Below are 15,114 nucleotides of genomic sequence, written 5' to 3' on the forward strand. Positions count from 1 at the left end.
GCTGTATACACATTGACTGCTGTGTTTGCCTACATAGTCCGTCAAATATTATTAACTGAGAAGCATTTTGTCCTGAGGGTATGAAAGGTAGGCCATTGTAAGCTACTTCTAAACTAGAAATAAAAACAAAATACTGTGGACGCTGGAAACCTGAAAAAAAAATGAAGTGGTGGAGAAACTCAGCAGGTCCAGCAGCATCTGTGGAGAGAGAAACCGAGTTAACGTTTCAAGTCTGGTACAAATCTGAAGAATGTTAACTCTGATTCTCTCTCCACAGATGCTGCTGGACCTGCTGGTCCTTAGCACTTCCTGTTTTTGTTCCTAAATTGAGTTTGTTTTGCAGAATAGATATGTTGTTTTATGTACAGTGGATGAAAAAAAACACCAATCCATTCACACTTGCCTCACTTTTTATTGCACTCATGCTTGTATTCTCATCCTCTCTTCCCTCTGCTCCACTTTCCCCAATTCTACTCATCCCATTTGCCTCATACAGTCTCTCCTGCTGAATGCTCGCAATGCCTTTTTAATACCTTTGCAGATATGAATCCAATCCAGATTTATAACCTGTCTAACAAATCCACATCCAAGGCATCAAGTCAATTTCTATAATTCAGTGCACTTACAGAAACAATCATTTTTATTGTTCTTCAGTAAGCCAGAATTAAAATGGCCCCATTGAAGTAGAGGGAACAGAGAATACAGCTCTTCAGATGATGTCTCAGATGATGCCTTTCATTGACCTGATCCTAGTTTAATACGAAACAATACCAACCCAGTAGCCATCAACCTCTGGCTGTCTGGCTTTGAGCGTGAACATTTTGGGGTAGTTGCAAACGGTCCTGTCATCTTTGACTTTCGTCCAATCATTATCCTCCAGCTCTGAATTCTGCACATCTAGGAACATACTTATACGACATGTATTTACAGTACAGATCTGCACAATTAATTACTGATCTTTGGGCCCACTTCCACAGACAGTGCCAATCTATTTGTAATCAATATCCTCCTCTAAAGTTTGCATAGCGTTAAACTGGCCAGGAACAGATACAACTGAGTCATTTTGTCTGTCCCAGCTGTTTCATAAAGACAACCATCAGTCCCACTTTCTTTTTCCAGAGGCTGATAAATTTCCCCCCTTTCCTTGTATTTACCAATTTTCAAGTGACTCTGATTTTATCATACTTTTCAGTGCATTCCAGCTAACAATCAACTGCATTTAAAATAACTCTTCATCTTACACCTGGTTCTTGTGCCAAGTACCATAAATCTATTGACGATTTAGCAACGTTTCTGCCACTGGAAGCACATTAGCCTTTTTACTCTCAGAAAAACCCTTCATTGAACTGTTCTATTAAATTGCCCTTCAAATTCCTGCTGGAAAGGAGAATATGCTTACATTGTAGAATCATAATAACACTGGAGGTGTTCATTTAGTTCATTTCATGTTGTCTGTGAAGCAATCCAATTAATCCACTATTCTGTTCTAGCGCACTAGCCCTGCAAACATGTCTCTAATTGCACATCATTGAAATATTGCATTCATGATGCCTTTCTACCAGTGGTTAAAAATTATTTAGAGGCAACATTTGATACACCTCCCCTTTTTTTTTTGGAGAAGTTTTGGACTTGGTCCTGGGACCTTTTCTTAAAAAAACCTAAAATTCAAATCAATTGTTCATCACACATAAACATTGTCTGGAACGCATGTTTTGCTGACAAGCCAATTATTCCATTACGTGCTACTTTTGACAAAAACTTTTTGATAATATACCTCATCAGTGACTTGAATCTCATGAAATTGTCTCCATTACTCATCGAAGAACTCAAGCAGGTTCATCAAACACAATTTACCTTTTACAAATCTGAGCTGGCTGTCATTTATTAACACTCGCTCTTCCATGTGACAGTCAATTTTGTCATTAATTATTGTCTCCAAGCGTTTGCCCATTGACATGTCCAGCTGCGTAACACGTTGCCAGGTTTAGCCCACACTTTCTGAAGAGCGGTGTAACATTTAAAATTCTCCAATCATTTGGCGCAGCTCCCCGTGCCTCAGGAAAATTGTAAGATTATGACCTGAGCCTCCAATATCCCACCCTTGTGTTCCTCACTAACCTGTGATGAATCCCATCCTGAAAAGGTTACTTTTCAACTTTGGTGTTTCTCTTTATCTATTTTTCACCAATTCAGTTTCTTATCTACCTTCTCGTTTGCTGTGTCATTGGCAGCATCCACTCCTCTAGTGAATAGGGATGTAATTTAGTAACATCACTTTGTGTTCTGCTCCGAATTGTTAATGAACAGAAGGTGACCTGGCACAGATCACTTGTGAACCTCAGGAGAGGCTGGAACCTACTGGGGGAAAATCATTTGATTTCAAATCACCTCTGGCTGATCTGCAATCTATCTTGTGATATCCCCTGACACCATTACCCTTAATTTTAGCACAGAGTCCCTCATGCGGCACTTTGTTGAAAATCCTTTTTAGAAATACAAATAGATGACATTGTTACATCCCAAACCAATTTTCATTAATTAGGAACCCAGGGACAACATTTTTAAAAAGCTACAACAGTTGCTTTTCCCACTGACTGCTCAGCAGGAAAAGGCTCTTTCCTTGTCGAATAATAATTTATTTACAGTATTGGATTATGAAACATTCCCTCTGATTCTTTTCCTTACTGTCCATTTATTTAGGTGGATGGGATTATTGTGTGCTACTGTGTGGTTGTGCGCTGACAATAATTTAAGGGGACTGATTTGTAATTGATTAGATTCCCTGCAGTATGGAAACAGGCCCTTAAGCCCAACAAGTCTAACCGACCCTCCAAAGAGTAACCCACCCAGACCCATTCCCCTACCTTATATTTACCCCTGACTAATGCACCTGACACTGTAGACAATTTAGCGTGGCCAATTCGCCTGACCTGCACATCTTTGGATTGTGGGAGGAAACCGAAGCACCTGGAGGAAGCCCGCGCAGACACTGGGAGAATGTGCAAACTCCACACAGACAGTCATCTGAGGCGGGAATTGAACTCGGGTCCCTGCCGCTTTGACGCAGCTGTGCTAACCACTGAGCCACTATGCTGCCCCCCGCCACCCCCGTGTGTGGAAACATCCAGATTGTTGCAAAGCCATGTAGCTTGGAGGGAATATTTATAATGCAATACATTTTAAAGCCTTAGAGATGTGGCTTCTACTGTTATTCTCTCTCATGAATACTTTACTGTATTCACTCAAACCCTGCTCATTAATTATGGTAAATCAGATCCCAGTTTTTCCACCTTATCTTGAGCATTGTTTCAGTGCAGCATGTCCAGTAAAAACATCTAAAATAAAGATATATAGGGAGTGTGACCTGCAGAAAGTGTCTTGACAGAAGTTGAGATTGCCACAATGAATAATTGCTCTTTCTGTTGTGAATATGCAAGAGTTGGTGGATTTTTGATATAGGGTTGTATTGAACAGTGCATAATGCCAGTGATAACTTGCAACAGGGCCAGCTGAGCTCTTTAACCCTTTTTTATACGTCCGACCTGAGCGATAATGTATTTAGTCTGGTGAGGGAGCCAAATAACTGCAGGAATCATGTCCAGGAAAGGATTAAAAACTCAGCTATTTCTCTCTGCCCAGCTGAAGGTAATGCATGAAGTTTCTAATACATCATCCCTGACAACATTACATACGTTACTCAACCCTGACCAGCATGCCTGCTGTTCCAACTCAGGAACTCTGTTAAGAAAACAGTGAGACAATTTCAGAGGCACATGCAAACTGCTTTATCATTACTCAGGTGTCTCCAGGTGGAAATGCTGTCTTTCACTCGTGTGACCAGTGCATCACTGGCTGAGCCAGCAGTAATAGCCCGTCCCTAGTTGCCCTTTCAGAAGGTGAGCTGCCTTCTTGAATCATTGCAATGAGAGATTTCTTCAATATTGGTATTGACAGTGGTGGAATTGCAGAGACCTCTCGAGAAATTTATGCTAGGGTTTTTATCATGGCACATCACAGTGAGTGGCATTCATTGGGGGGTTTATTCATCACATGACATTACAATATTGTTGAAAACAGGTGGATTTACACAGAAACATAGAAACACAGAAAATTGGAGCAGGAATAGACCATTTAATCCTTTGAACTTGCCCTTCCATTCAATATGTTCATGGCTGATCATTTAAGTCAGTCCCTTGTTCCTGCTTTCTCCTAAGCCATTTAATATCTTCAATCCTAAAAATATTACCTACCCTCCTCCTTGAAAACATTCAATGTTTTGGCCTCAACTTTCCTGTTAGGAATTAATAATCATATTTTAAATTTTGTAGAGTTTATTGATTGTAAATTAATAAACATTATTATCTCAGCAATTTCTGACCAATTAATTGTACAAAACACATCATTAGGTGAATTGCATGCTGTTCATGGAAAAATTGGCTTCCTTCATCTGACCGCTCTGTTAGTGAAGCTATGAGCATCATCTTGGCTGAACTGCATTTTAGGAACAATGTCCTCCTGGTGGAATGGACAGAGAAGGGGCTGCTGACTTTAAGTCACTGAAATACATTCCCCTGTACTCTATATTTCTGGCGATTGTAGAGTTAGCAAACATAAAACAGGAATTCCTCATTTCCTCTGCTGCCTGGTCATGAATGCATTGGTGCAAAGGTAAAATAAACAAAAAGGTGCAACCTCTTAGAGTCTGAGAATACAAAAAAAAAGAAACATTTCTTGTTGCTAAGAGCATAAACACAAAAGTGGTATTATACTTAACACCACACAGTTTAGGCTATGTCATCATTGATGCAATCATTAACCTACAGTCATAGAGATGTACAGCACGGAAACAGACCCTTCAGTCCAACTGTCCATGTTGACCAGATATCCAAAACTAATCTAGTTCCATTTGCCAGCCCTTGACCCATATCTCTCCAAATCCTTCCTATTCATACACCCATCCAGATGCCTTTTAAATGCTGTAATTGTATTGGCCTCCACATTCCTCTAGCAGCTCACCCCATACATGCACCACCCTTTGCATGAAAACATTGCCCCTTATGTCCCTTTTAAATGTTTCCCCTCTCACTTTAAACCTATACCCTCTAGTTCTGAACTCCCTCACCCCCAGGGAAAAGACCTTGTCTATTTACCCTATCCATGCCCCTCATGATTTTAAAAATCTTTGTAAGGTCACCCTTTATTCGGTATTGATACCATTTTTGTATCTTATTTGACAAAAGCAGAATTATCTCTTTTACACAGTAATCTACATTCTTTGATCATTTTCCTTCCCACCACATTTCCCAAACCCTCCTGGTAATACAGATTTTTTTTTTCTTTTTTTTGAGCAGAACCTGCGACATCCTGTTTTCTCCCCCCACTTTCCCCCCCCCCCCCCCCACACTACCGCCTAACTGCAGTAGTGCTTATTTTTCCCCAGCACCCATGTTGTGTGTGTGCCAAAACAGATTTTATTCTACATCTCTGTGCACTGTGCATAGGTTTTAATACTCAGTGATTAATTGAACCCAGTATCTTTCAAAGAAAATTCCACATATTAGAAGGCGTTTACACTTTCAAGTGAAGACGCATATACTTTCTGTTTGGATTGTAATACAGTATCTTTGGAGAGCTGGGACTGTCCCTAACTCAAAGGAATCTGTTACGAAGATGCTCCATTATTGATAATTTTTGAAGAATTATTTTAAAAAGGAATTGTGGACAGTGGTTTATTGGATCCCTGAATTTGCTTGATTTTGAAAGGGAGTCACTGGAAGCTCATTGGGACTTCACTTTTAAAGAGAACTCTTGGAACTTAGAATGTTTAAAGTAATATGCTCTGACTTTGTTTTGGATATAATTTGGAGTTCAGTTGAACTACATCTTGCTGAGAGAGATGCCAGCAGTTCACTCTCTGCCTTTTTAAGAACACCCTTTTGGAGAGTCTGGTGTGAGACCTGAAAAGCCTTTGAATTCTTGACATCTCCTGAACAAACTGTGAAAAAAGGGCCCAGTGACAGCTGCCTGTGGTTAGTGCCTTCCGCCTGTGTGTGACAGGATTTCCATTCAAAGCCATCTTGAGCATTTCATTCCTTATTTCTGTCAAAAACCACCAATCATTGGTGGAATTTGTTTTCCTCAAAATTAATCTCTGTTCTTCGTTTTTAATTGGAGTGTATCCATGTGTTGGGGTTTCTTCAAATGGTAGATATTTTATACGTTGTTATTTCGATCTTTAATACAAATTGAAATAACAAGAAGTATAATCAGCTTTATATCTTTGTAGAGCTAATCCTGTTGTTTGTTAAGGAAACCTTTTGATGAGCTTTCTTATTCCAAACCTAATATATCTAAAGCATATAATTGACAATATTGGTAACTGGGCAAAACATTTAAATTTTATACTGTGACCAGTGGAGCGATGGACCAAGGGAAGAACAGTGGCTTTCCTCTAACTTTAGATGTTGCGCTGTATAACCAGTTTTACAACTAGTGACAGATTGATCCTAATGCTTCAGCTGTTATCTTTGTGTTTTGTAAATTTGATGGTCTGGCTACGTGAAGGATGAGTTGAACAAGAGGGAATTACAAATATACTTGTCAAACCAGTTAGTTTCTTTCCCTAACCATTTTTTTTTAAAAGAAAGCAATTGACATAAAAACAGAAAAGTGCTGGAGAAACTCAATATGTCTGCCAGCATTTGTGGGGCGAGAAGCCTAATTAATGTTTTGAGAATAATGACTCTTGTTTCTCGGTCATTTAATATTCCAGATCCACAGTGCTTTGCTTTCATTTTTAGGGAAGAAATTGATGTTCCACTTGCTGCAAACGAATACTGGCAGTTTGACAGCTCAAGCTCTGGAAGCTTGGTTTGCTTGCTTCTAACTCCAAACCAGCCACCTGAACTAGATATGTATCACTGAATGAAATAACTGATCTAATTGCACGCCCTGCTTGGCAGCTAAGTGGCAAATTTAATTATGTTTGTTTTAATAGGATGTGGGCATTGCTGGCAAATATTTTGGTTGATTCATTCACAGGATGTGGGTGGTATTGTCCGATCCCCATTGCCCTTGAAACTAAATGGCTTGCTCGGGTCACTTCAGAGGGCAGTTAAGAGTCAATCGCATTGTCTGGAGTCACCTTTAGACGAGACCAGGTCAGAACAGTAGATATACTTCCCTAAAGGACATTAAAGAACCAGCTGAGATCTTATAAAAATCATTGTTTGTTGTCACGATCATTGTTGCTAAAGACTAACTTTAATTTCCAGAGCTTTTCATTTAATTTACTAACTTCCTATTCTGGGATTTAGGTTAAATTAGATTCCCTACAGCATAAAAACAGGCCATTTGGCCCAACAATTCCACACTGACCCTCTGAAGAGTAACCTACCTAGACCCATTCCCCTACTCTCTATTTACTCCTGACTAATGCACCTTACACTATGGGCAATTTAGCACGGCCAATTTAGCTGACCTGCACATCTTTGGACTGTGGGAGGAAACCGGAGCAAACCCACACATGGGGAGAATATGCAAACTCCACATGCAGTTGCCCGAAGCAGGAATCGAACTCTGTAAGGCAGCAGTGCTAACCACTGAGCCACCATGCAGCCCTTCAGGAACTTGTGTTTCCAAAGCATTTAGCTGGATCGCCAGTATAGTACAATTTTCCTCATTACTTCTGGAAGAATTTACTATCTCCTCCTTTTGGTTGGGTCGGAGGACATTTGATGGTGCATGGCACGCAGGGAGAGAGCATCATTCTTCAGATAGTCTCATCTTGTTTTATTCTCTTAACGCAGCCGAGAAACGTTGGGTGGCTACTACGAATATAATGATGTCGGAAGTTGCCAAGAGGTTATCCACCTGTACCACTTGCTGTGGTCGTCGACGATCCTCAACATTGTGGGCTTGTTTCTTGGGATTATCACAGCAGCAGTCCTTGGATCCTTTAAAGATATGGTACTGAATTTTCTATGATTGTCAAAAATTAATTTGGAATAATGTCATATTCTCTGCATTAATGTCACTTTGTTTTGTGAGATAGGAGTAAATAAAAACTTGCCTTTCTCTTTCTTAGAGAAGAGACAGTGGAAGATCTCCCTCCAGTATACTGAACAGATAATCTTGGCTGATCCTTCCTGAACCAGTGTTGAGGGAGGCTACACTGAGTTGCTGTCCTCTACATAAGACCTTAAACCATGTCTTAAAACATGGATGTAAAGAATTACATGGTACTGTTATGAAGAGGAGCATAGGAATTCTCCTCATTATCATGGTCAATATTCGTGCCCCAGTCAATACACTGAAACAAGATATCACGTTTTGGGTCACATTGCAGTTTGAAGGAATTTCCTGTGTACAATTTGACATGGCATTTCCTGTATTTCTACATCTTAAAAGTACTTCATTGGTTTTAAGGAATTAGGGATGTCCCATTGTTATGAAGGGTGCTACATAAATCCAAGTTCGTTCTTGTTAAATCAGCAAGCAAGAAGGTAATAAGCTCACAGATGTGCTGTAACACTGCCCTGTAGCTGGAACCTGGAAAAGGTTCGTAATGATCTTGGAAATTAATGGCCATTTTTTCTGTGTTTCTCCAGAGGGAATACTTCAGCAGTCATTCTGGCTGAGTCCCTCTGATGTCTCGTTCTTTTTGCAATTGTGCATTATTTTGTGCCTAAGTAATCCTCTGGAATTTCATCTTATCGTGATTAAGAATGTGTGAGTAATGCAAAGGAATTCATTGTTGGATTAAGAAACCATCGAAATTATTTATTACTTTGTTTGAATTAACTAAACCCTTACCATGAAAAGAAAACTTTAGCTATCATTGTACTTAATACTACTTGATGGGGGCGGGGCCATAACTTTTGTGCAATAGAAAATCTTACAGTTTCATAGCATGTTTTTCTTAAAAATTGAGGTGAAGTTGACCGAAAGGATATGTGTTGATATTCTCCCTCTTTTTTTCAAAGTGAACTTTAAGCTCTGATTCTCTTGCTGATCATCATTGTGTCAGAGGTATTGCCTGGATTTTTGCCAGGAAGGAATAACTCCAGAACCATTCAAAAATGGATGTCAATTTATGCTTCCTGATCCCACTCCTGGGGTTTTCAGTTTTCAGGAGTATCATTTAAGGGTGCAAATGGTTCAGGGCACAAGACTTCACCTGGCACTACCCACCTGGCCAGCTCCATTATGGAGAAAGGCATGGCCTTACCATTTTTATTATTCATTCATGGGATGTTAGTGTCATACTGGCTGGATCAGCACCATTACCCATTCCTAATTGGGCAGAAGGCAGTTAAGAGTCAGTCACGTTGCTGTAGGTCTGGAATCACACGTAGGCCAGACCAGGTAAGGATGGCAGATTTGCTTGCCTAAAAGATACCAGTGAACAAGATGGGCCTTTCCTGACAATCAGCAATGATTTCATGGTCATCATTAAACTTTAAAAATTCAACTGCTATGGCAGAATTCGCTGTGCAGTTTTCATGGAGATGGGGCTGATTTTCAAAGGGGGCATGGTCTCCATCACCATAGAGGTGTTGTTAGCCATCACTTGCATGAAGGATAAGTTGAGAACTCCTCCTCTTTCCCTTTTGCTGTGCTAAGCCCTTCCACTCCACTCCCCCAACCAAGCCCCTCATGTCCCCTATGCCAAATGTCTATATCATTAACCTACCACTGTACAGAATTAATTAAACCTCTGGTGACAATAGTGTACCTGAAAATAAACTTCTACAAAATCATTCAATTATAACTTTGCATATTTTAAAACGAAAGGTTTATTTTATTACAGGACAGTAACAGTGACAACCATCCAAACTTTTACAATATTGATAGCAGAAAGCTCTTAACACAATAAGGCTTAGCTGAGAGCCCAGAAGTCATTACTCTGTTGATACACCTGAGCCCCTGGGAAAACATTACTTGATTAACAGTAAAATAAACAAAGAACTGTGGATAGTGGAAATATAAGCAGGAACAGCTGGAGAAATTCAGCAGGCCTGCCAAGATCTGTGAAGAGAGAAAGTTCCCAGTGCAGTGACCCTTCTTCAGAACAGTCTGGTTACCCAAATCAGTTTCCAGGCCCAGGACTCCCTGAGAAGACACAAAGCATTCTAATTGGAATTGTATTAGAAAATTGAAATGGCATCTCTGCTGATATTATGTGATTAGAGTTGTAACAGAGTCCTATGAGGTTAGCAAGTCACTTTGAGTAGCCATGCAGGTCAGCATTAAGTCATTAATTCCAGATTCTGTACTGATTTCGTTGATGGGAAGGAACAGATTTAAACTGGGGCTTATGTGTCCCTAGAGACGTCAAAGAACTTGGACGTTTGCTCCCAACTGGAGACAGTGGGAATCAGGAGGAAAACTGTCCAATTGGAGTCATATCTGGCATAAAAGAAAATGGTTGTGGCAGTTGGAAGTCAGTCATCTCCGCTCCGGGACAATTCTGCAAGAGTTCCTCGAGGTAGTGTCCTAGGCCTAACCTGCTTTATCAGCAACATTCCTTCCATCATAAGGTCAGAAGTGGTGATGTCAGCTGATGATTGCACAATGTTCAGCACCAATCATGACTCCTCAGATACTATGTCCATGCATGACCTGAATAATATCCAGACTTCGGCTGAAAAGTGACAAGTAACATTTGTGCCTCAAGTGCCAGGCAATTACCCTTTCTAACAAGAGAGAATCTGACCTTCACCATTTGATGTAAAATGGGGTCACCATCACTGAATCCCTCAATATGAAGATCCTCGGGGTTACCATTGACCAGAAACTGAACTGGATTAGTCATATAAATCCTGTGGGAGGTCAGAGGCTAGGAATCTTGCCCCAAAACCCTGTCCACCATGTACAATGTTCACATCAGGAGTGGGTGCAGCTCCAACGATATTCAAGAAGTTTGACACCATCTAGGACAAAGCAGCCAGCTTGATTAGCACCACAGCCTCAAACATTCAGTCCCTTCATCGATACTCAGTAGCAGCAATGTGTACTATCTACAAGATGCACTACAGATATTCATGAAGGCTCCTCGAACAGCACCTTCCAATCCCACAACCACTTCCATCTAAAAGGACAAGGGCAACAGAGGTATGGGAACACTACCACTTGAAAGTTTCCCTCCATGGTACTCATCATCCAGGCATGGAAATATAACGCCATTCCTTCAGTGACGCTGGGTCAAAATTCTGGAGCTCTCTCCCTAGCAGTATGGTAGGTCTACCTACATCAAACAGACAGCAACAGGGCAATAAATTCTGGCCCGGCCATCTACACCCACATCTCATGAAAGAATAAAGAAGTAAATTTCTCTTCAGTGGTCTCGACAAGAAGCTGATTAGTGGATGATTATTAATGCAAACAGAACTGCTACCCCATTATCTGACTGTATGAAATGAAACCCACACATGGGTTTGGGTTTGTATTTACAAAAAGAGGAAATCTAGAATTCTCTCCTCAAAAAATATGGTTGTTAATACTCACCAATATTTAAGTTGTTCAGACTTAAGTTAGGAGCATAGATCAGCCATGACAAGTTGAATGTTGGAAGAAACTCAAGGGACTTAGTGATCTGCTGCTGTTCCTACATGGAGTGACAACTTCACTGATTTACCAGAGAATTCTTGGAATGCTGCCTCAGCAGGCATCTGCACCTTGCAAAGAGGAAAACTTGAAATGTTTGTAAAATGCCGAAACAAGACACTTCCAGAGTGTTAGTTCCATAATATGTATTATTGCATAAGAACATAGGAGCAGGAATAGTCCATTTAACACTTTGCCATTCATTATGAAGATGGTTAATCTGCTTGTGGTCTCAACTCCATCTTTTTGTCTCTGTCACCCACTTTATTACATTGTCTATCATAAAATCGAAGTCCACCTTAAACTTTACAATCAAATCTCTACTGCTTTCTGAGGAAGAGAATCCCACAAATTAATGCCCTTCTGAGAGAAAACATTCCTCCTCATTCTTTAAATTATTGTGCTTTGGATAAAGGTGGATTTTTTAAAAAATTCATTCAGGGGATGAGGATGATACTGGTTACGCCAGCATTTATTGCCCATCCTAATTGCCCAGAGGGCAGTTAAGAGTCAGTCACATTAATGTAAGTCTGGAGTTACATGTAGGCCAGACTGGGTAAGGGTGGCAGTTTCCTTCCCTAAAGGACATTAGTGAAGTAGATGGGTTTTTCTGACACTCTGCAATAGTCTTGTGGTCATCATGAGATTCCTAATTCCAGATTCTGGTGCGATTCAAATCCAGGTCCCGAGGACATTATACCTAGATCCTTTGATTAACAGCCTAGCCACAAAAGCATTAGGCCATTGGCTCCCCATATTGTACTTGGAGTTCTAGAATGCATTTGATAAAACACCATGTCAAAAGTTATTATGGAAAATAAAAGCTAATGGTGTAGTGTTGCACTTGATAGAAGATAGACCAGCTTACAGGAAACCCAGTAAAGGGGAACATTGGTCTCTTTAAGGAGAGATCTAAATGTGTTCGAAGCATTGAAAAGATTAACTAGAAAATTACCTGGAATGGGTGAGTTGGCTGATGAGGCAATGTTGGACAGATGAGGGTTGTATCTACTGGAGTGCAAAAAAGTAAGAAACCACTTGATTGATCCTGTAAGGTCATGTCAGGGTGCATATAAGAAAGATTCTCCCACAAAAGAATTTAAATTCACTTTTTAAAAATAAGGTGTCACCCTTTTAAGCAGATCTAAGTGCTGTGAATCTTTGGAACTCTCTTCTTGAGAAGGTGGTGAGAGTTCTTAAGGCAGAGGCAGATAGATTCTTGATAAAAAAACAAGGTGAAAATTAATCAAAGATCGGTAGTAATGTGGTGTAATCTGATCAGCCATGATCTTATTAAATGGCACAGCAGGTTCGAGTGGGCGCAGTGGACTATTCCTCTTAATTTGTGTGTTCACAAAGTTAAACTGTGTTCCCTAGTTCTAGTCCCCTCCAGAAGAACCTACTGGTATCCACCATTTCAAATCCCCTTGGGATCTCACACGTTTTCATAAGATCACCTCTCAATCTTCTATACGTGTATAAAGGTAAAAGTTATCATAGGGTTGCTGTCTCAGTACAGGGAGATGACTGGTGGTGGTTTAAATACCTAAGGCAGGGGGAGAGGTTGAGAAGGAGACTCCTTTATGGTAACCCCAGCCAGGATGGGAAATGAACTCATGCTGTAGACAAGCCAGCTGTCCAGCCAACTGAGCTGACCAACCCCCTAAATATGGATAGATGAGACAAACCAGTAAAGGTCCAAATTCTACAACCTTTCTTCAAAAACTAGCCATTTATCCAAGAAATAAATTGAGTGAACCTTCGCTGAACTGTTTCCAATGCAGTCATATCACTTTTGAAATAAAGAGACCAAAACCATACACTGTATTCTCGAGGTGATCACATGTCTCAGTGAGACACAATTAATCTGTGCAGTGTTAGTAATGATATATTACAGAGCTTCAACCTTCACTAAATCTCTTTATCATACTGGCTTCAGAGTTCTACAGCCATGTGAAAATGGACAGTTGTTATTACTTACCTCTACAAGGATTACCTTGGCAACGGATGGTGTAATTAGGAGTTACATTGAGTGAACACTTTGAAATTTATTTGGCTTTTAGGAGAATGTGTCTTCTGATGTGGTTTCTTTGATTTTTTTTGTTTCCTGAAAAAAAAGTCTCCACCTAGCCTGATTTATGCTGAAAATGAATTCTGATGATGCAATAACTGGTGTGGGGCCATTTGCTACTTATGGTTTTGAAACAGTAATTCTGACCTGGTTATAGAATCCATTCCAAAACAAATGAGCTCTCATACAGGCTAAATGCTACTCAGTCCTGACAAGACATCTCATCGTGGACTTGTGCCTGTCCTTACCTTCTGAGGTTCAAGGTTATGATATGTTGAATGCAAGTTAAATCAATGACTAGGATGAAGGGACTAAAAGTATGATAGCAAAATTTGTGGATATCACAAAGATTGGTAGGAAATTTAAGCAGTTGACACAAGATAAACAAATCTACAAAGAGATGTGGCAGGTGAATTATAATGTGAGAAATTGTAAATTGTTCATTTTACAGGATAAAGAGAAAAGCAGTATATTATTTGAATGTAGATTAAACTACAGAACTTTAGGGTTTTTTTCCCACAAACTGGATGTCGGCATCATTGTCTGGGCCAGCATTTATTTCCTGTCCCTAATTGCCCTTGGGAAAGTGATGATTAGAGGAGTGCTTGATCTGCTGCAGTCCATTTGGTATAGTTAGACACAAAATTCCATTAAGGAGGGAGTTCCAGCATTTTGACCCAGCAACAGTGAAGGAACAGCAATTATCATTCCAGGGCTGGAAGGTGAGTGGCTTGAAGGGGAATTTGTAGATGGTGGTGTTTCCATGTATCTGCTGCCTTTGTCCTTCTGGATAGTAGTAGGTATAGGTTTGGAAGGTGCTGTCAGTAAATTTCTACTGCGCCTTTGATAGATCCTGCTGCTGATGGGGCATCAGTGTTGGAGAGAGTGAATGTTTGAGAATGTGGTACCAATCATGCAAACTGCTTTGTCCTGGATGATGTCAAACATCTTGAGTATTATTAGAGCTACATACATCCAGGGAAGTGAGGAATATTCCGTCACACTCCTGACTTGTTCCTTGTAGATGGTGGACCAGCTTTGGCAAGTCAGGAGATGGGTTATTCACTGCATGATTCCTAGCCTCTGACCTGCTCTTGTAAGCACAGCACTTGTGTGACTAGTCCAGTTTAGTTGCTGGTCAATAGTAACCCCCAGGACATTGATAGTGGATAGTGATGGAGATACATTGAATGTTGTGGGGTGATGGTTAGATTCTGTCTTGTTAGAAATGACTATTGTCTGGTACTTGTGTGTGACTGATACTTGGCACTTGTCATCCCAGGCCTTGTTATTGTCCAGATTGTGTTACCCCTGGGCATAAACAGCTTGAATATTCAGGAACTCAGAGATTTGGGCGTCCAGGTATATGAATAATGAGACGTTAGTCTGTATGTCTGGCAAGTGACTCAGAAGGCAAGTACAATATTGAATTAGGA

General features: G+C 40.3%; 1 protein-coding gene across 4 annotated transcripts in view; it reads left to right on the plus strand.

Annotated features, from left to right (window-relative positions):
* tmem255a (transmembrane protein 255A) overlaps nt 1–15,114 on the plus strand; it is a 77,863-nt gene that overhangs the window by 50,741 nt on the left and 12,008 nt on the right. For all 4 annotated transcript variants that reach the window (XM_072595502.1, XM_072595504.1, XM_072595501.1 and 1 more), the window contains one exon: nt 7,809–7,968. In XM_072595502.1, the coding sequence (XP_072451603.1) occupies nt 7,809–7,968 (160 nt within the window). The remainder of the gene's footprint in view (nt 1–7,808; nt 7,969–15,114) is intronic.

Source organism: Chiloscyllium punctatum, chromosome 25 (assembly GCF_047496795.1).
Source record: "Chiloscyllium punctatum isolate Juve2018m chromosome 25, sChiPun1.3, whole genome shotgun sequence".
NCBI classification, from domain to species: Eukaryota; Metazoa; Chordata; class Chondrichthyes; order Orectolobiformes; family Hemiscylliidae; genus Chiloscyllium; species Chiloscyllium punctatum.